General features: G+C 45.0%; 1 protein-coding gene across 2 annotated transcripts in view; it reads left to right on the top strand.

Annotated features, from left to right (window-relative positions):
• Positions 1 to 2,836: 2,836 nt before the first annotated feature.
• LOC117056622 (tropomodulin-3-like) overlaps positions 2,837 to 19,805 on the top strand; it is a 28,914-nt gene continuing 11,945 nt past the window's right edge. For both annotated transcript variants that reach the window (XM_033167161.1, XM_033167160.1), the window contains exons 1-4: positions 2,837 to 3,041; positions 4,370 to 4,526; positions 16,823 to 16,945; positions 17,363 to 17,452. In XM_033167161.1, the coding sequence (XP_033023052.1) occupies positions 2,916 to 3,041; positions 4,370 to 4,526; positions 16,823 to 16,945; positions 17,363 to 17,452 (496 nt within the window). In that variant the 5' untranslated portion in view covers positions 2,837 to 2,915. The remainder of the gene's footprint in view (positions 3,042 to 4,369; positions 4,527 to 16,822; positions 16,946 to 17,362; positions 17,453 to 19,805) is intronic.

Raw genomic sequence — 19,805 nt, 5'->3', positions numbered from 1 at the left:
CATCCTTGTCATAAGGCAGACATGGAGAACCAGTTATCCTACGAGTGCTGTTGGGACTCAGACCAGCAGCATTGGGAGGGCCATAGATCTCCACACCTCTCCCTATAAAGGTTTCTAGGATCATAGAAGTGTAGAATGGGAAGGGGCCTCCAGAGTCATCTAGTCCAACCTCCTACCATGCAGGAATCTTTTGCCCAATGTGGGACTTGAGCCTGTGATCCTGAGATTAAGATGCTCTAGCGACTGAGCTATCCCTGGGCAGTAGTTTAGGAAATAGGAATAATATATTATTATTGGCCAAGTACATTTTCCAACATACTTGGAATTTGTTTCAGCTACATTGCAATGTAAACATACAGACACTGTTCCTCTCACAATACAAAGAAGCAAGGAAACCCCACCCATAATTTACCCCCCCTTCAGCTATACAACTATGAATTTAACAATTTAATGGCACAAGGGAAAAAACTATTCTTGTGCCTGGCCGATTTTGTATATGAACTCCTGTAGCGACGTCCAGATGGAAGTAAATCAAGCAGATGATGACCGGGATGTAAAGGATCTGCTACAATTCTCTCTGCTCTCTTCCTAACTCGGGTAGCATAAATTGTCTCTATTGAAGGCAAGCTTCCTTTATCTCTTCCCTCCCTTGGTTAGCAGTAGAGACTGGTCCATTCGGACAAAGGGGGGCACTGCCCCACCAACCTCCGTTTGCCCCCAGCCAGCTGCCACCTGCCTGCCATCTTACAGCCAACCTGCTGCCCTCCAAATGTTGGGCTACAACCCCCATCATCCCTGGGCATTGGCCGTGCTGGCTGCAGCTGATGACAGTTGAAGTCCAAAACATACAGGGGTTGGGAGGGGCTGACAGAACCAGTAGCTAGCACTGGGATGCAAGCGACTCAGCGGGGAAAATGTTTTGCCGTTTTTGCTGACTCGTGCACCTGTGCTTGTGTGTGATCCGCTTTGAATGTAGCCAAGGTTTCCTTTGTGCACGTTCCAGATTCAGACTGTGAAGGTGACCTTGAGCATGAACAAAATTAATAAATGGGTTCACAAAGTTTCTGTATGCGCAGCTGACTCCAAGGTCTTGGGATTTGTAAGTCGTGTTTGAAGAGTAGATAAATTATCTCCTCCCTGTTTTTTTGCCTAGTATAGTGTCTCTGGAGTTTCCATTGTTGTTCTAACAATGAAAGTTGTGTATTCAGTTACTGACTTAAGCCAAAGGTTGTTGTTTTTTCCTTCCTTCTTAAATGCAGCAGTATGTTATGGTAGGGGAAAGGAGTTTGTGCATTTTCTGAGCAATGCATGCCCAGCACTGTAGATAGGCGCTAGATTTTAAACAGAAATCTGAGATGTGACCTGAGTTAAATTCGGACAGGAGATCTCAGAGTTTACCCTTAAGCTTCCTAGGGTCATTTCTCACTTTACCTTCTGCACTCAAGTGTGTGGATGTCTGAATACAAAATGCATGAGCCTCTCAAGCAAAATGTGCACTTCTTGCTTGCGTTTTATCAATATACATATACTGCTTTTCCTTGTATATCATCCTGTTCAAAGAAATTTTCTGCAAAGCAGGATGAACGTAAGATCAGTTTGTTGAGTTTTGCAGTTATTAGATTTTTTAAAAAATAACTTGCTCTTCCTCCCAAAGGATCATTGGATGGCAAAAGAACTATCAGTAAAGCAAACAGATCCTAAACAACATATGAAAATACTTACAAATGGGCACATTTAAATATATGTCTTTAAAAGTGTGTGGATTTAAAATATTACGGCATCGTAGTTGGGAAGGGATTGGACACCCCCACCTTCTTAATCCTTAGGAAAAGTGTCAATAGCATAAGAATAATAACCATAACAATAACTCAGCTGATGAAAACTATTTCCCTTTATTTCCCCCCAGTTCTGATTGAAAGGGCAAAAGGCAGGAGAGGAGACAGAGGTGTAGATTTAAAATAAAATGTAATAGGCTGTAAGAGAGCTATGTTTTGGGTCTCCCCTGGCTCTTTCAAGCAGCATTAATATCAGGTGCATTGATGTGCAGATTCAGCTCATTTTATTGGTTATATATGGTTATATGGGGTTTTTATCAGTATCTGTAATATGTGTCTTTTTGATGCAATGGCCTGTTGTTGTTGATGTGCAGAAGGCGGTGGGGGCGCACACCCCAGACTATGGGGGTCCCGATTCTCCCCCTTCCCTGGGCCTTGTTTTGCTGATTGAAGCTGCCCCTCTGAAGCTTCTATTTGCACCATGAAGCAGAAAGTGCAGATATCAAGCCTGAGCCAGCATCTTTCAGGTTCACAGCTTGGGGGATGTAGAGAGGTTTCAGCTAGGACAGTGATGTACAAAGAAAGGTCTAATTGCTTCTCCTAGTACTGCAGTCCTGATCTAACTTGGGAAGAGGGTATGTGGTGGTAATTAATCTTTTTTAATAATAATAATAATAATAATAATAATATAATAAAAATAGGTATTAGTAACAGCAATACAGACAATGCTCTTTTTGCATAGGGGTTATGTTCCGGACTCCCTCACTCATTGGCATAAGAGTGCGCACTGCGCATAAACCTGCCCCATTCCACGCCTGCCACACCCCTGTTTTGCCCTGTTCCACTCTTTTTCATAATGTATTTATGATGTTTGGGTTCAGCTCATGTGCGCCATTCAGATGTGCCTAAATCACTCGTTGCCTGTAGTTTATATTCTGCCATTGCAGTTGGAACGGCTGTTCTGCACCATCCTGACCCGCTTGAACGGCCTTCCGTTTGCACACACCGCTACAGAGCAAAATGCCCCTTGTTGATGAGTTCTTTGTCCCTCTTTCCACAGTTCCGGTTAAAAAGAAACCCCAGGTTGACAGCCTTGCTGTACACCTCACAAAGCTGCTTGCCCCCTCGCGAGCTGAAGTGATGGCTCTCCCCTTCCGAAAAGACTTGGACAAATACAAGGACCTCGATGAGGATGAAATCCTGGGCAAGTTAACGGAAGAAGAGTTGAAACAACTGGAAACCGTCCTGGATGATCTCGATCCAGAGGTGTGTTTTGGGTCAGCGGGATGATTCCCTCTGTTTAAAAAAAAAAAGTGCTTATCCTGCTCTCTCTTGTACAAACATTCAGGGTAGCTAATGCTGCAAGATAGTGCAAAAAAATAAGCAAACAAACCCAGTGGCTTGACTCCACAAGAAGCGTGAATGGAATGAGTCCATGTGTTAGTGCTGTTACACGAACTGCAAGTCCCAGTGACTGGAGCACAAACATCTTTTCAATGGAAAGCAAATCCTGGGGGAACCTGGGGCATCTTGGCTTGTTGCTGGATTCTCAGCTTCCATCAGCCCCAGGCAGCACGGCCAATGGTTCGGGATGAGTGCCATGTGGACAACCCTGCCGGATCAGGCCAAATGCTCATCTGGTCCAGCATCTTACAGTGGCCAACCAGATAGATGCCTGTGGGAAGTCTTTAAGCAGAGCATGAATGCAATCGAGCTCTCCCCACTTCGTGATTCCCAGCAACCGGTATACAGAAATGGAAGTAGAGAAGGGTTTCCTAAATTTGGGTGTCCAGCTATTTTTTGTACTACAGTTCCCACCATCCCTGACCACTGGTCCTGCTAGCTAGGGATGATGGGAGTTGTAGTCCAACAACAGCTTGGAGATACAAGTTTGGGGGGAAACTGAAGTAAAGCATGGTGAGAGTTGTGGTTCAGTGACATGTGGATGGCCACATCTGGAATGACATGTGCCTTGGATATGCAGGCGCAATGGATTTTAAGCTGTAAGCGTTAACGGGTGTGGATTCCAGAGGAAAAAGCCAGCAGATGGTGCACTGCAACATCATCTCTGGTTCACTTTCCACGCGTAGCACTCTTTTCACACCCAGAAATGGCCTATCTGTGAGCAAGAAATAGGGTGCTCGCTGAATGGACCCGGTTCAGTAGAAATATGCCAAAATAAAAACAAATTTGTTTCAGAATAAATCCAGCACAAAATATTATACATGTATGCACGTATCAGCATCAGGATGTATCCCAGTTCCTGCCAACTGGAAGAGAGTCTTGCGTGTGAGTGCGCAGGGAGGGGTCTAAAAGTACGTGCACCAGAAGTAGAATGTGATGAATAAATGTAGATATGATCATTGTGTTAAAACTGTACTCAAACTTGCAAGTCTCATCCTGTCCCAGGAGGTAGGGCTGATGCAAGGAAACATGGTGGCGGTGGTTGCTCTGCTCCCGAGACAGGATCCAGCAGGATTTGGCCTTTTCGACCCCTTCCTAGGTACCTGCATGTATTTTAATGGACCGCTTCTGCGGTTTGTTGTTTTTTGACGAATAAGAGCGGTAGAAGCCTTGTCGTTTTCGTTTTGCAGAATGCACTGTTGCCCGCAGGGTTCCGGCAAAAGGACCAGACTTCCAAAAAGCCCTCCGGTGCTTTCGACAGAGAGAAACTTCTTTCGTATCTGGAGAAGCAAGCGCTGGAGCATAAAGACGTTGAGGATTGCGTCCCGTTCACGGGAGAAAAGAAAGGTAAGGACACCTCTCCTCTCCCCTCCCCCACCCCACTGCCACACCAGGCACAATGGTTTGCGCAAACTCGCCCTGAGAGCTAACTGATGTGAGTTTACTTCTTCACCTTTCTTCTTTGCTTTTGCTGTAACTGGTGTTGCTTGGCTTGGCAGTTGTACGTAATGTTCCAGTTTATTTATTTATGTATTTAAAATAAATTTATTTGTTTGGTTTTTCAAATTAAAATTTTACAATCGCATATCAACGTACAATATAAAAACAAGATTCCACAGAATCTCCTGGACTTCCCCCTCCTCCCCTTTGTGGGTCCTGTTGTTAGTCCTTTCCTCCTGCATCTTTTATAATAATCCAAAACTTTTGCATCTCCATTATACCCCAAATTCACCATTAAACTGCAAGTGCTATTCCAACCCCGCTAACGATTTTAGCTGTTTACAATGGTTTTTAAGATAGATTATAATTTTCCCCCATTGCTTATTAAAATTCTGGTCTTCCTGATTTCTGATTCTTCCGGTCATTTTGGCCATTTCGGCATAGTTCATCAACTTGATCTGCCATTCTTCTCTGGTAGGGACTTCTATCTTCTTTCCATCTCTGGGCTAGTAGCATCCGCGCAGCCGTACTCACGTACATAAATAGTATTTTCTGTTCCCTTGGGATTTCGGCACTTAGAATTTCTAAAAGAAAGGCTTAGGTTTTTTTTAAAGAAAAAGTTATTTTAAACATTTGTAAAGATCCAGTTTAAACCTTATAGCTCTGTCTGTCTTCCGAGGAATGAGACGAAGGACCTACTCTGTAACAGAGAGGAAGTAGTGTGTGTGTTGACTCCTTCACATGTATGAACTGAGCCTCGGATGTGCACTTGCCAGCATTAATTTGAGGTCCTTGGAAAATGCTGCTTTTCCGTATCGAAGCGGAGAGGGCTGCTTCTCCAAAATGAATAGAGTCCTGATCGTAAGCGGTTGCTAAAACTTGAAAGTCTCACCCTGTCCCAGCTGTTGGCGAACATACAATGAGCCACTGTTGCTGGTGGAGAGGGCTGATGCAAAAAAAGTTTCTTTCGTGGAATGACATTTGGGGAAAAAATACAGATTTCATCCACGTAACAATGGGAGCTTTGTGGCAAAAAGCATTGTGACTGTCAAGAAGGCATGCAAACAATCGTTGTCTGCTGCAAGCACACAGCTCGAGGACCCAGAAGGGTTGGGAAACTCATTCCCTACTTCAGAGGTGGTGAGCTTGGGCCAAGTGGGAATCCTAAAAGGCCTTGGTCCAGTATACCTGAAGGAGCGTCTCCACCCCCATCATTCTGCCCAGACACTTGAGGTCCAGCTCCAAGGGCCTTCTGGCGGCTCCCTCGCTGCAAGAAGCCAAGATACAGGGAACCAGGCAGAGGGCCTTCTCGGTAGTGGCGCCCGCCCCGTGGAACCGCCCTCCCACCAGATGTCAAAGAGAAAAACAACTACCAGACTTTTAGAAGACATCTGAAGGCAGCCCTGTTTAGGGAAGCTTTTAATGTTTAATAGATAATTGTATTTTAACATTCTGTTGGAAGCCGCCCAGAGTGGCTGGGGAAACCCAGCCAGATGGGTGGGGTGTAAATAATAAATTATTATTATTATTATCCTAAATAGACCCGCAAGCCTGTTTCCCTGAAGCCACACCCACCCGCCCTGTATATATGTCGTCAGGTGTAAGCAGTGCCAAATGTATGTATAAACTAAACAAGCTATAGCATAGGGCCCCACTCTCTTGCCCCTCCCCCCAAAAAAATTTAAAGGAAAAAAAACCTGGATGTACATTTCCAAAATATAAGATATGTTCAACAATTACTTTGATAAAATACATTTTGTTATGTGCAAATGGCTTTAGATAACTATTAGGTCCATAAAGTACCATATAGCATATATTCAACACAAAAAACAGTGACAATTTGTTGTTGACAAAGGACAGCTGGACATAAAGGGCCCCATTGACGTCAATAGCTTAGGGCCTCATCAAACCTAAATCTGGCCCTGGGTGTAAGGCAGATAAAGATGTGACATTCAGAAAATACCTGAAGGCAGCCCTGTTTAGGGAATTTTTTAAACTGTGATATTTTAAATGTATTTTAATGTTTGGTGGAAGCCGCCCAGAGTGGCTGGGGAGACCCAGCCAGATGGGCGGGGTACAAATAATAAATTATTATTATTATTATTATTATTACTCCTTGCCAGAAGCAGGCTTTGCAGGCACTGCTTATCGCCTGTCCCTTTGCCTGTGTGGCTTAAGTTCACATCACTGCTGGTAAAGGAAGTATGGTTTTGCAGCTGACCATCAGCGCTTGCCCACACGGTTTGATTCATCTGATTTCACCTGACTGAGAAACCCAAGCCTTTATGGCGCGCGAAGTCTCCTTGGCCAGTTTTTCTGGCTTCCTGTGCCACCTTGGTCAAATCACTGAGGGTGTATTTAGACTCAACTAGAATGGAAATCGGGGGATGCGAATGACGCTGTGGTCTAAACCACAGAGCCTAGGGCTTGCCGATCGAAAGGTCGGCGGTTCGAATCCCCGCGGCAGGGTGAGCTCCCGTTGCTCGGCCCCTGCCCCTGCTCCTGCCCACCTAGCAGTTCAAAAGCACACCAAAGTGCAAGTAGATAAATAGGTACCAGGTGGGAAGGTAAACAGTGTTTCTGTGCGCTGCTCTGGTTTTGCCAGAGGCGGCTTAGTCATGCTGGCCACATGACCTAGAAGCTGTCTGCGGACAAACGCCGGCTCCCTCGGCCAGTAAAGCGAGATGAGCGCGCAACCCCAGAGTCGTCTGTGACTGGACCTAACGGTCAGGGGTACCTTTTACCTTTAGAATGGAAATCTCCCATGGACATCCACAGGGCGATGCAGGGCATTTTGCATAGATTGCCTTGTTTTGCAACCCAGGATTGCTCAGCTGCAAGCCTGTCCGTTGTAAGGCAGCATCCAGGCAGTCCTTTCTCCTGCACAGCCCACTTGAAAACTGCTGAGGGTCATGAAGAACCACTTAACGATTATTCTGCCCGTTGTAGCAAATGTAATGAACTGTGCTAGATGCTATGTGACTCTGTGTTGCCTCTGTTATTTCAGATCTGTTGTATTTTATTGCATGACAGTTCCATGTGATTCAATTAGCTACCAAATGTTGTGTGTTTGATTTTGGCACAGTTTTCCTTTTCTTTTCTTGCACGAGTATGTGAAATAAATGGATTGAACTGATTGCGTTTATATCCTGCCTTTTTTCCCAAGGAGCTCGAGGTGGTTCTCCCTCTCCTTAGTTAATCCCCACAGCAACCCTGTGAGGTAGGTTAGACTGAGAGGCTCTGACTGAGCCAAGGTCACCCAATGACTGTCATGGCTGCATGGGGATTTGAACCCTGGTCTCCCAGATCCTAGCCCAACATTCTAACCACTGCACCACAACGGCTCTCTATGATTTCTGATACATAAATGTATCATGTTCATCTCAGCCTTGATTTCATTCAGGTTTTTGTATCAGAGCTGGAGTCTGCCAGTGCTTAGAAAACCATAGTTTTCCCACCCTGGTTTGTACACACTTCAGTGATACTCAGCACACATAATTTTTCTGATATTCTTATGCCAAGCTGTTGGGTGTGGAAGTGTTTTGATATGTTCATTCTCCCCCCCCACCAAAAAAACACATTCCACCATGTGATCCCCTCCTTAAATAAATGAAATGTTCCCAGATTATCAGCAAAAACACTCCTGTGGCTCTTGCAAGCTCAAGTGCAGATGTGTCCTTTCGGCAACGTTTGTGTTGGTGCGTTTCGAGCGAGAGGAATCTCGAGAAACTCTCATTTGGCTCTCTGCCTGTATAGTTATGTCATTGTTTCCAAAGGCTGTGCAGAGTTTTGCCCTCACAGTGACTGAACAATGAGCTTGAGTTTTCAGAGAATTTGCTCATTACCTGGAAAGGAATCTCAGAAGTTTTCTCAAAACAGAAATAAGGGTGGGACTGTGCAAGACGAGACTTGCTGCGAGCTCCAGTGAGACCAAGTTTGCATTTGTGTGAGGGTCTTTTTTGTTGTCGTTTTTTGCACGAGGGAGCAGCTAAACCAGCTCACTGTGGCATTGATCAGAGTGTTTAAAAGGGGAGAACACAGCAGTGTTTAAATTTGGGCCGGTTATGGGGACTCCGTCAGCCTCAGCCAACACAACCAATGATCAAAGGATGTGGGGAGTTGCCGTCCGGTGACTTCTGAAGACTCACACGCTCCTTATCTCTGAGTACTTCAAAAGTTCTTCAGAAATGTGTGAGAAAGTTTCTGTGTATGTGCTTTGGCCAAAGTGCACCCCTGGAGCTGCAATGGAAGGGAAATAGTGACAACTGCTCTCTGCTCCAGTGACTCAGAACTGCAGTACCTCAAAGACCGCCTCTTTCCATATGAACCTACCCGGACCCTGAGATCATCTTCTGAGGCCCTTCTTCATGTGCCTCCTAGAATGCTCCGGAGGATGTCAACACAAGAACAGGGCCTTCTCTGCAGTGGCTCCCCGTCTGTGGAATGCTCTCCCCAGGGAAGTTCGCCTGGTGCCTTCATTATATACCTTTAGGCCCCAGGCAAAAACGTTCCTTTTTAACCAGGCCTTTGGTTGATCTGTTTGACATCCTATACCCTTTTATACCCCTTCTTGGGCTCCATGATCACTGCAGATGGTGACAGCAGTCACGAAATTAAAAGACGCCTGCTTCTTGGGAGAAAAGCAATGACAAATCTTGACAGCATCTTAAAAAGCAGAGACATCACCTTGCCAACAAAGGTCTGTATAGTTAAAGCTATGGTTTTCCCAGTAGTAATGTATGGAAGTGAGAGCTGGGCCATAAAGAAGACTGATCGCCGAAGAATTGATGCTTTTAAATTATGGTGCTGGAGGAGACTCTTGAGAATCCCATGGACTGCAAGAAGATCAAACCTATCCATCCTTAAAGAAATCAGCCCTGAGTGCTCCCTGGAAGGACAGGACAGATCCTGAAGTTGAGGCTCCAGTACTTTGGCCACCTCATGAGAAGAGAAGACTCCTTGGAAAAGACCCTGATGTTGAGAAAGATGGAGGGCACAAGGAGAAGGGGACGACAGAGGATGAGATGGTTGGACAGTGTTCTCGAAGCGACTGGCATGAGTCTGACCAAATTACGGGAGGCAGTGGAAGACAGGAGTGCCTGGCGTGCTCTGGTCCATGGGGTCACGAAGAGTCGGACATGACTAAACGACTAAACAACAACAATATTTGTTGGGCAGAGAAGACTCCCTGGAAAAGACCATGATGTTGAGAAAGATGGAGGGCACAAGGAGAAGGGGACGACAGAGGATGAGATGGTTGGACAGTGTTCTTGAAGCGACTAGCATGAGTTTGGCCAAACTGTGGGACGCAGTGAAAGATAGCCGTGCCTGGCATGCTCTGGTCCATGGGGTCACGAAGAGTCGGATACGACTGAACGACTGAACAACAACAACACCCTTTTAAAATGTGACTCTTTTCTTCAGGGGGTGTTACTGGTTACTGTTTTTATTCTGATTATATATGTTGTGATCTTTTCTGTGAACTGCCCTGAGACCTCCAGGTGTAGGGTGGTGTCTAAACTCAATAAATAACAATGCCATTGCCCAGCCGTCCTCTGTCACAAGTATGCTATTATTCATATTCTTCCATTCCATTCTCAGAGGCGGTGTGCTTCTGAATGCCAGTTGCTGGGAATCCCAAGTGGGAAGAACGCTGTTGCAGCCAGGTCCAGCTCGTGGGGTTCTCCGAGCCATTCATTTGGCCGCTGCGAGGACAGGATGTTGAACTAGATGAGTTGTTGGCTTGGACCAGCAGGGCTTTCCTTTACGTTCTCAAAAGGAGTACGTTTATGGCTGTTCTGCGGAGTCAGCCAAGGGAATCCGGGTTAGGTGCTCGCAGTGAATTTTGGACAGTGCCCATTTTGTGCTTTTCATAGAGATTTCATCGCCTGTGTAGTGCTGCAGCCTTTGCAGAACCCGGAATGCTTTGGGGCTGTTGGAGAAGGCTGAGCTGCCCCAGTTCTTAACGTGCAGCTCTGCAGTGCTAGGTTTAATAATGGAAACAAATGGACAGGAAAGGCACAAGAATGGGAGCTGGCAGCTTTTCGCCTGGAAAAAAACCAGGAGGGAGGTGCTTTTCTCCAATTCCGCGCTTGCCGTGTTGCCGAGGGGGGTGGCAGCTTGTGCGTTTTCGGCAGATTGCCTCAGAGCCCTCTTTTGTGAAGCCAATTCTGTTTTTAATAACTGGATTCTTTTCCTGTTGCATACCATGAAGAATAATGCTAATCAGAAGGAACAGAAATGCAATCGTGAAAAGCTATAGCAGGCAGAGAAGAGTAAAAAGAGAGGAGGGAGCGTGTAATATATATCCATTGCTTTCAGCTTTTTCAGACTTGCTATATAATTGGGGAGCATTCATAACTCTGTGGTAGAGCATTGTCCTTATGTGCAGAAAGTCCCAGATTCAATCCTCAGCATGGGAGGCAGTGATGGCCCCCAACTTGGAAGGCATTAAAAGATGGTGAGAGAATTTCTTGGAGGGGAAGGCTGTCAACGGCTGCTATCTATGATGTTCTGCCTCCTCCATTGTCAGATGTCTTTCAGTGCCAATTGCTGGGAATCGCAGGCAGGCAGAGGGCTGTTGTATTCATGTCCAGCTTGCAGGCTGCCCCCAGTCATCTTGCTGGCCGCAGTGAGAACAGGATACTGAACCAGTGGCCTGATCCAGCAGCCTCATCTTATGTTGTTATCTGGAGGGCATGAGGGGGATAGATCTGTGGCATAAGACAACTTCACATGTTCCTGTGTGCTATCATATCCAGCCAGCAGCATGAGGACTACTTTTAAATGTACAGTGGTACCTTGGTTTAAGAACAGCTTAAATTATGAACAACTTGGATTAAGAACGCTGCAAACCAGGAAGTAGGCGTTTTGGTTTGTGAACTTTGCCTTGGTTTAAGAACATGTTCCGCTTCCTGTTGAGTGTGTTCCATTTGTAAATTGAGCCCCCCGCTGCTATGGGAAAGCACGCCTTGGTTTAAGAACTGACTTCTGGAACGCATTAAGTTCGTAAACCAAGGTACCACTGTATGTGTGTTTTCCTATAGTCTCTTTTTTAAAAAGAAGACAGCAACCCGTTAAAAACAACAACACACCACTAAATAGTGATGTTGCCGTTGGTGCAAACCACAATAGGCTGCGTTGTGGCCCAGTTATGTGTTCCAGTCTACCAGCTGAAGATGATGGTAAACTCCATCGTTGATGAGTTCATCCCTGTATATGAAGAAAGCAGCTCTCAATTAGTTGTGATAAATCTTCTGTCTCCCATTTTGGTTCTGAAAACTTTTGGTTTATAGGATTGGACCCATTGTCAGGCCTATTCAGAGCACACCCATTGCAATTAATGGGCACGACTGGCTATTGTCCGTTGATTTCAGTGCGCTTACCCTTAAGTAGGATTTAATAGGCTACAACCCACAGGCCCTATTGTACACGGTGTCTTGGAGGCCTTGCAAAATCAAGTTCAATATCAGTCGTATTTGTTTCGACATGGACCTCTAAAGACTATAAAACGAGTCCAGGGCAAAAGTGGGTCTTGAGTCATCCCATCAGATCTATGTCCCAAGTTTTCTGTGCCATGAAAATTCCGACCCTTTAGTCTTCTATTGCTTGTAATATTGCTAAGATGGATTCCAGACATATTTGATTCCCACTCCCCCCGTTTCATTTCCTTTTATCTTGAAGATCAGAGTTAGCTCTTGCCAAGACTTGTGACAACGTGAAAGTGAATTCAAGGAAAACAAAACCAGATGGTGATGAGCTGGAAAGGGAGGCTTGGTGAGATTCACATTTCAGCAGAAGGTGCTCCCCTTTCTTGCTTCATTACGATGCCTGTATCCCAGCCTTTCTCAACCTTGGGTCCACAGATGTTGTTGGACAACAACTCCCATCATTCCTGACCACTGGTCCTGCAAGCTAGGGATGATGGGAGTTGTAGTCCAACAACATCTACAGACCCAAGGTTGAGAAAGGCTGCTGTATCCTGCTCTCTTTCTTGTTTTTTTTAAATATACAGAATCCACGACGTAAAATAAAAGCGCTTGCTCCAAGTAAAATGGCTAGGAGAAGCAGGAATTACTTATCTATATTTACTTATAAGATTTCTGGCCTGCCCTCCATACAGTGTCAGGACGGGTTGCAGCATGGTAACCATACAGTAATTTTAAAAGGTTAGAATTATTTTAAAAAGTCAAATTGTTCCAACCAAGATGATGATGATGATAATAATAATAATAATAATAATAATAATAATAATAATAATAATAATATGTCACCCATCTGACTGAGGCATAGCTGTCAACCTTTCCCCTTTTTTGCAGGAAATTCCCTTATTATAGCATTGGGAAACAGCAGGGAGGGTTGACAGCTATGGACTGAGTTGCCCCAGCCACTCTGGGTGGCTTCCTACAAATTAAAAACATTAATAAGTATCAAACATAATCCAGTAAGTATAGATTAATCAAAAAGGATTGGTCCCACAAAACAAAATACCTTAACTATCAAGTTATTAAATAAGTGTGTCTTCAGTGTATAGGGCAGGGGTCAGCAACCTTTTTCAGCCGTGGGCCGGTCCACCATCCCTCAGACCATGTGGTGGGCCGGACTATATTTTTTTGGGGGGGGGTGTGGAATGAATGAATTCCTATGCCCCACAAATAACCCAGAGATGCATTTTAAATAAAAGGACACATTCTACTCATGTAAAAACATGCTGATTCCACGGGCCGGATTGAGAAGGCGATTGGGCTACATCCAGCCCCCGGGCCTTAGGTTGCCTACCCCTGGTATAGGGGAATATGCAGTGAAGATGCCTCTGTGAAGAGGGATTTCTACAAATTAGGGGCTGCCACAGAGAAAACCCTTTCCCATACCGCCATTCCCCATACTTATGGGAGTGGCAAAACTACTGACAGAGCCCCCTCCAATGACCTTGTCATCCAAGAGGGTCTCTAGGGATGGAGACAGGCTTTCAGAACCTTCTGGAGTCTCCTTCAGGGCCTGCAGAAGCCCTCAGAATCACAGCTTTTTTTCTGGGATCTGAAAGCCAAGAAGGGATGGAGCAGAGTATCGGTCCCAGAGCAAGGGAGTCCTGTAATCTCGGTGCCTGGGTTGCCACTCTCTGTATCTCAGATGGTGGGTAAACACAGAGCAGGGGCCTTGACTATGGTCTGAAGGTCCACTCTGCTCCAGTTGTTGGACTACAACTCCCATCATCCCTGACTATTGGCTGTGGTAACTGGGGCTGATGGGAATTGGAGTTACAGGCTCCTCACTTCTGTTTTGATAGCTCATTGGTAGAATATGTGCTTTGCATGCAGACGGTTCAAGGCTTCATTTGACAGTAATGGGGATCAGGTAGCAGGGCGAAGGGAAAGAAGACCCTTTCTGCCAGTAGAGCTGCTGCCAGTCAGAGTCTGCGATATTGGGCTAGGTGGGCATTAGTCTGAGCTGGCTTAAGGCTTCTTCTTAGGTTCCTGCACATCTCTCAATCTTCTAGCTCAAGGGTAGGGAAACGTCGGCCCTCCAGATGTTGCTGAGCTACAACTCCCATCACCATTTACCATGCTTGCTGGGGGTGATGGGAGTTGTAGTTCAGCAACATTGGAGAGCCAGAGGTTGCCTGCCCCTCCTCTGGGTTTTCCTGTTGTACAGGTTGGTTGCATCTATGTGCATTTACAGCTTTCTCATTGTGTTTTTGTTCTCACTTCATACTGAACACACATATTCAGCTCCCCAGTTGTTCCTATGTTTGGTCTCATAGGAAGCAGCAAATTGGCATTTTTTTATTTTTTTATTTTTGGAGGGAAAGTTCAGAAGTGCCTAGGAGCCGAGGTTTGGTAAATATATATATATATATATATAAGGATTTAAGTATGATATTAAATGATTTTGTGTAATAGGATAAAGGTAAAAATTTTATAGGTGTGTAAAATAGAATTGATTATGATTTGGAAAACTGCAAAGAGGATAGACAATGAATTCAATAGGGGGGGATTTGGGGAAGTCAATCGACAAGGAAATTAAGGAAAGGATGAATGTTTCGCCTAGGGAAATAGGCCAGACTTAAGCAATGAATTTTTCTGTATGTTATGTTAAATTTTGAAAATGTTTAATGTTTTTCCCTGTGAGAGAGGGGAGTGGAAATACGCTCCCCCCAGTGAGAGGGGGGGAGGATGGAAAAATTTAACAACTATGTAATGTGCTTAAAACTGTAAAAACCAATAAATTTTTGGAGAGAAAAAAAGGAAGCAGCAAATTGGGATAGGAGTGCCATCTACTGAATTACTCAGAATGCCTTAGCAGAGAAATACGGTAATTCAAGTACTGCTGTCAGAGCACCATTTCCCAACCTGATGTCCTGGAATTTGACAACACATCAGCCCCCATCAAGCCTGGCTGTGCCAACCTGGTGCCATCAGGCATCCATACAGAACATCTGGCAAATGCTGATTTAAGCTTTTGCCTGCAATTTAAAATCGCTCAGATGCATTGCAATCAAAAGACTGAAGCCAATTATGTTGTCGGATTACTGAGCTACTCACTTATCTCTATCCAGATGTAAAAGCTGAGTTTTCATGTTCAATTTGGCAAATGCAGTCTATATCCTATTGAACTGGTAGACAGGCTGGCATGTTTATTGTGGAATGCAGCCTTTATGATGCATGGAAACGGTGATAATGATCTAGGCCAGGATCCAAGGAAGTACCTTTGGGGTAGTTCCTGAGGGCTTGGGCATCCTCATTAGGTGCTGTGTTTAGAATCATAGAATTGTAGAGTTGGAAGGGACCACGAGGGTCATCTAGTCCAACCCCTTGCAATGCAGGAGTCTTTTGCCCAACATGGGACTCAAACCCACAACCCTGAGACTAAGAGTCTTGTACTTTACTGACTGAGCTATCCCAGTATTTTAAATAAACAAATAAATCCATTTTTGAACTGCAGATGCCCATGCTGTATATGTGCAGTGGGGAACCTCTGACCTGGGGTGGGGGTGTTTAATGTGACCCTCTAAGCCTCTCGGTATGTGCCCTTGGGACTCTCCCAGAGCCACACACTCTGCTCATTCTTTCATCCTCCTTGAGCGCATACCCTCCAACATTCCTCTGATGAAAATAGGAACGTCCTATCCAATAATAACCATTACAATAATTTTGTTATTTATATTCTGCCCATCAGTGGCCGCCGGGACCACATAACACCGGTCCTGAGAGATCTACATTGGCTCCCAGTACGTTTCCGAGCACAATTCAAAGTGTTGGTGCTGACCTTTAAACGGCCTCGGTCCTGTATACCTGAAGGAGCGTCTCCACCCCCATCATTCAGCCCGGACACTGAGATCCAGCGCCGAGGGCCTTCTGGCGGTTACCTCACTGCGAGAAGCAAAACTACAAGGAACCAGGCAGAGGGCCTTCTCGGTAGTGGCACCCGCCCTGTGGAACGCCCTCCCATCACAGGTCAAGGAGATAGACAACTACCAGACATTTAGAGCACATCTGAAGGCAGCCCTGTTTAGGGAAGCTCTTAATGTGTGATATTTTAATGTATTTGATTTTTGTTGGAAGTCGCCCAGAGTGGCTGGGGAAATCCAGCCAGATGGGCGGGGCACAAAGAATAAATATTATTATGATTATAATTATTATCAGGCTGGGTCACCGCAGCCACTCTGGGTGGCTTCCAGAACATATAAAACATAACAAAACAAAACATAATAATTTATTATTTATACCCCGCCCATCTGGCTGGGTTTCTCCAGCCACTCTGGGCGGCTTCCAACAGAATGTTAAAATACAATTATCTATTAAACATTAAAAACTTCCCTCAACCGGGCTGCCTTCAGATGTCTTCTAAAAGCCGGATAGTTGTTTATTTCCTTGACATCTGATGGGAGGGCATTCCACAGGGCAGGCACCACTACCAAGAAGGCCCTCTGCCTGGTTCCCTGTAACTTGGCTTCTCGTAGTGAGGGAACCGCCAGAAGGCCTTGCATGCTAGATCTCAGTGTCTGGGCTGAGCGATGAGGGTGGAGACGCTCCTTCAGGTATACAGGACTGAGGCATTACCCCTTTAGCGATGTAGTGTGGTTTGGTGGGTATTGACTTTGTAAGCTACTGATCATCATTCAATGTGATCTCGGGATCCTGCAAGGTTGTCGAAAGCTGAGCACCGATAATATCCTAAAACAACTGTCCTCCTCTTTTGAACAGGGAAAGTATTTATCCCAAAGCCAAAGCCAGTACAGTCTTACGCAGAAGAAAAAGTGAGTCTTGATCCTGAACTGGAGGAAGCATTGACAAGTGCTACAGACACTGAACTATGTGACATTGCAGGTTGGTGTGTATGTGTGTGTTGAGTTTGATTTAGCTCCTGCATATAAGTATTCTTAAGGCTTCTTCCTACAGCAGGGATGGGAAGCCACAAATGGTTGGACTACAACTCCCATCATCCCTAACCATTCGCCATGTTGGCTGGGGCTGATGGGAGTGGGAAGTCCCAACAATATCAGGAGAGCTGCAGGTTCCAGTCTCTGGCATAGATGGTGATGGTATGAGCCACATCTCAGAAGCAGTGCATGTATGTTAGTGGCGCTGTACAAGGAGTCGTAAGAATGACTGTGGTCTTTGGGAAATTCTGCTGCAGATTCATGTTTCGGTTGCGTTAAGGGGCCAGCTGCAAAACCTAACTTCTGTTTGTGTCTCCTTTCTCCTGAACCTAACTTCTGTTTGTGTCTCCTTTCTCCTGAACAGCTATCCTGGGAATGCACAACTTGATAACCAACTCTCAGTTTTGCGATATTGTGGGAAGTAGCAATGGAGTCGCCAATGAAAGCTTTTCAAGTGAGTTTTCATGCTGAAAGTCCGGAAATGCAACATTGTGGGTTGGACTGAAAGTGAGCCTTGCTGAGATGGGTTTCCTAATGCAATTGAGCACATGCAGACATACGGTGGATTATTTATGTTTGCCATTTTTATTTTTATTTTAAAGTGCCCTAACCTATTGTCCTGGACAAGGCAGCAGCTTAATAGGATTCCTTCAGAGTCCCAAGCTACTCAGTTGTGAGAGGTGACTTTGTGGGTCTCTTTTGCCTTTGTCAAGGAGGTCCAAGACTCTTCTCGTCATAATATTCCTGTGAGGCTTAATTGCAGAGTTTTATGCCCCGTCTGCACAAAAATAACAATTTACTATTTATATCCCACCCATCTGGCCGGGTTTCCCCAGCCACTCTGGGCGGCTCCCAACAGAATTTTAATAATTAATAATAATAATAATAATTAATTAATCCAAGTGATAAAACATCAACATTGGTCCAAGGAGCATCTTTAAAAACTGGGCATGTGGTGGGGGCATGAATCTTCAGGATGTCTCCCCTCTTCCCCATGACTTTACCTTCTGCGCAACCAGCGGGACATTGTGCCATGGGGGTAGAAAACCGAAGATGTCCAGAAAGTCAGTCAATCCACCTGAACAGCTTTCAAGACAAGAACAGAAGAAGTGATCTGAATTCAGCTGCTAACTGCTCCAACTGCCTGGGCTTTCATCTGACCCAGGGATCCTTTCAAAGAACTCACCTGGCCTCCTAGGAAACAAAACATTCCCCAGGATTCCACAGCTGGTTGTGAGGTCAGAGCCTGGCCAAGGAGTGGAGCCAATGGGCTCTGGGCTCCAGGAACGCTCTCTCTGCCAGGCCCATGGCACCTGGGCAACTTCAGGCAGCTGCCAAGCAACTCACCCACCTTCTTTCCCTCAGAGAATCCCAGGCACTGAAGTTTACCTCTCTCAGAGTTACAATTCCCAGCAACTGAACAAGAATAGTTTACTCATACCCCGCCCATTGGGCTGGGTTTCCCCAGCCACTCTGGGCAGCTCCCAACAGAATATTATAACAGAATAAAACAGGATTCCTCAACCTCGGCCCTCCAGATGTTTTTGGCCTACAACTCCCATGATCCCTAGCTAGCAGGACCCATGGTCAGGGATGATGGGAATTGTAGTCTCCAAACTTCTGGAGGGCCGAGGTTGAGGAAAGCTGGAATAAAACATCAAACATTAAAAACTTTCCTAAACAAGGCAGCCTTCAGGTGTCTTCTAAAAGTCAGATAGTTGTTTTATTTCCTTGACATCTGATGGGAGGGCGTTCCACAGGGCAGGCGCCACTACCGAGAAGGCCCTCTGCCTGGTTCCCTGTAACCTCACCTCTCGCAGTGAGGGAACCGCCAGAAGGCCCTCAGAGCTGGACCTCAGTGTCCAGGTAGAACAATGGGGTGGAGACGCTCCTTCAGGTATACTGAGCCGAGGCCATTTAGGGCTGTAAAGGTCAGCACCAACACCTTGAAATTTTCAATCATCCCCCCCCCCCACAAACACTATACATTTAAAGCAGTGTCATACCACTTTAAATAGTCCTCACCACAATGCAACAGAGCTCAGCGTGATTTAACACTGTCCTTCTTCCCAGGGAACTCTGCTCAAGATCCTTTCTGCTGGAGGAAGGATTTTTTGAGTGTGCCAACCCATTGGCGGTCCAACACAATACACATAAAGGGATGTAACGATTAGTTGTATCAGACTCATTCAGAGCAGACCCACTAATTTCAGCCGGTCTACTCTGAGTACAATTTAGAGGGATACAACCTGTAATTTATCTCTTTTATCATTCCAGATTTTTCTTTTCTTTTCTTTAATTCTTTTCAATTCATTTTTCAACAACGTAAACACATGATCATACATACAGAAACAAACAAGCAAACAGACCAACAAGCAGAGAACATGCAAATAATCATAAAAAACAAAAATAATAACATACATTCAATTAAAATCTAATTCACTTTAACCATTCCATTTTAGAAAAAGGACTGAATTATATATAGATATCTGACTTCCCTATTCCAACTCTCCATTAACTCAATATATAAATATAACTAAAGACTGAAAGGTAACATGACACTGACTCCTTTTTGTAATTCTAATTGTAGTTCATATATCCTTACATTTTATTTTACCACCATTACTTTCCAAATTTGACAAGAGTTAATCCAATGCATAATCCATGTTAATGTTTCACCTCCTTTTCAGATAACATAAAAAACTATTTCATTCTTTGGTGAATTTACTTCTCGGACTTTCCTTTATTTTATCGGAAAGAAAGATTTTTCATTTAAAGTTCTCCCGATATCAGTAACACATGACATC

This window comes from Lacerta agilis, chromosome 13 (assembly GCF_009819535.1).
Source record: "Lacerta agilis isolate rLacAgi1 chromosome 13, rLacAgi1.pri, whole genome shotgun sequence".
In the NCBI taxonomy this organism is placed as follows: Eukaryota; Metazoa; Chordata; class Lepidosauria; order Squamata; family Lacertidae; genus Lacerta; species Lacerta agilis.
This window is presented reverse-complemented; position numbering and strand designations above follow the sequence as displayed.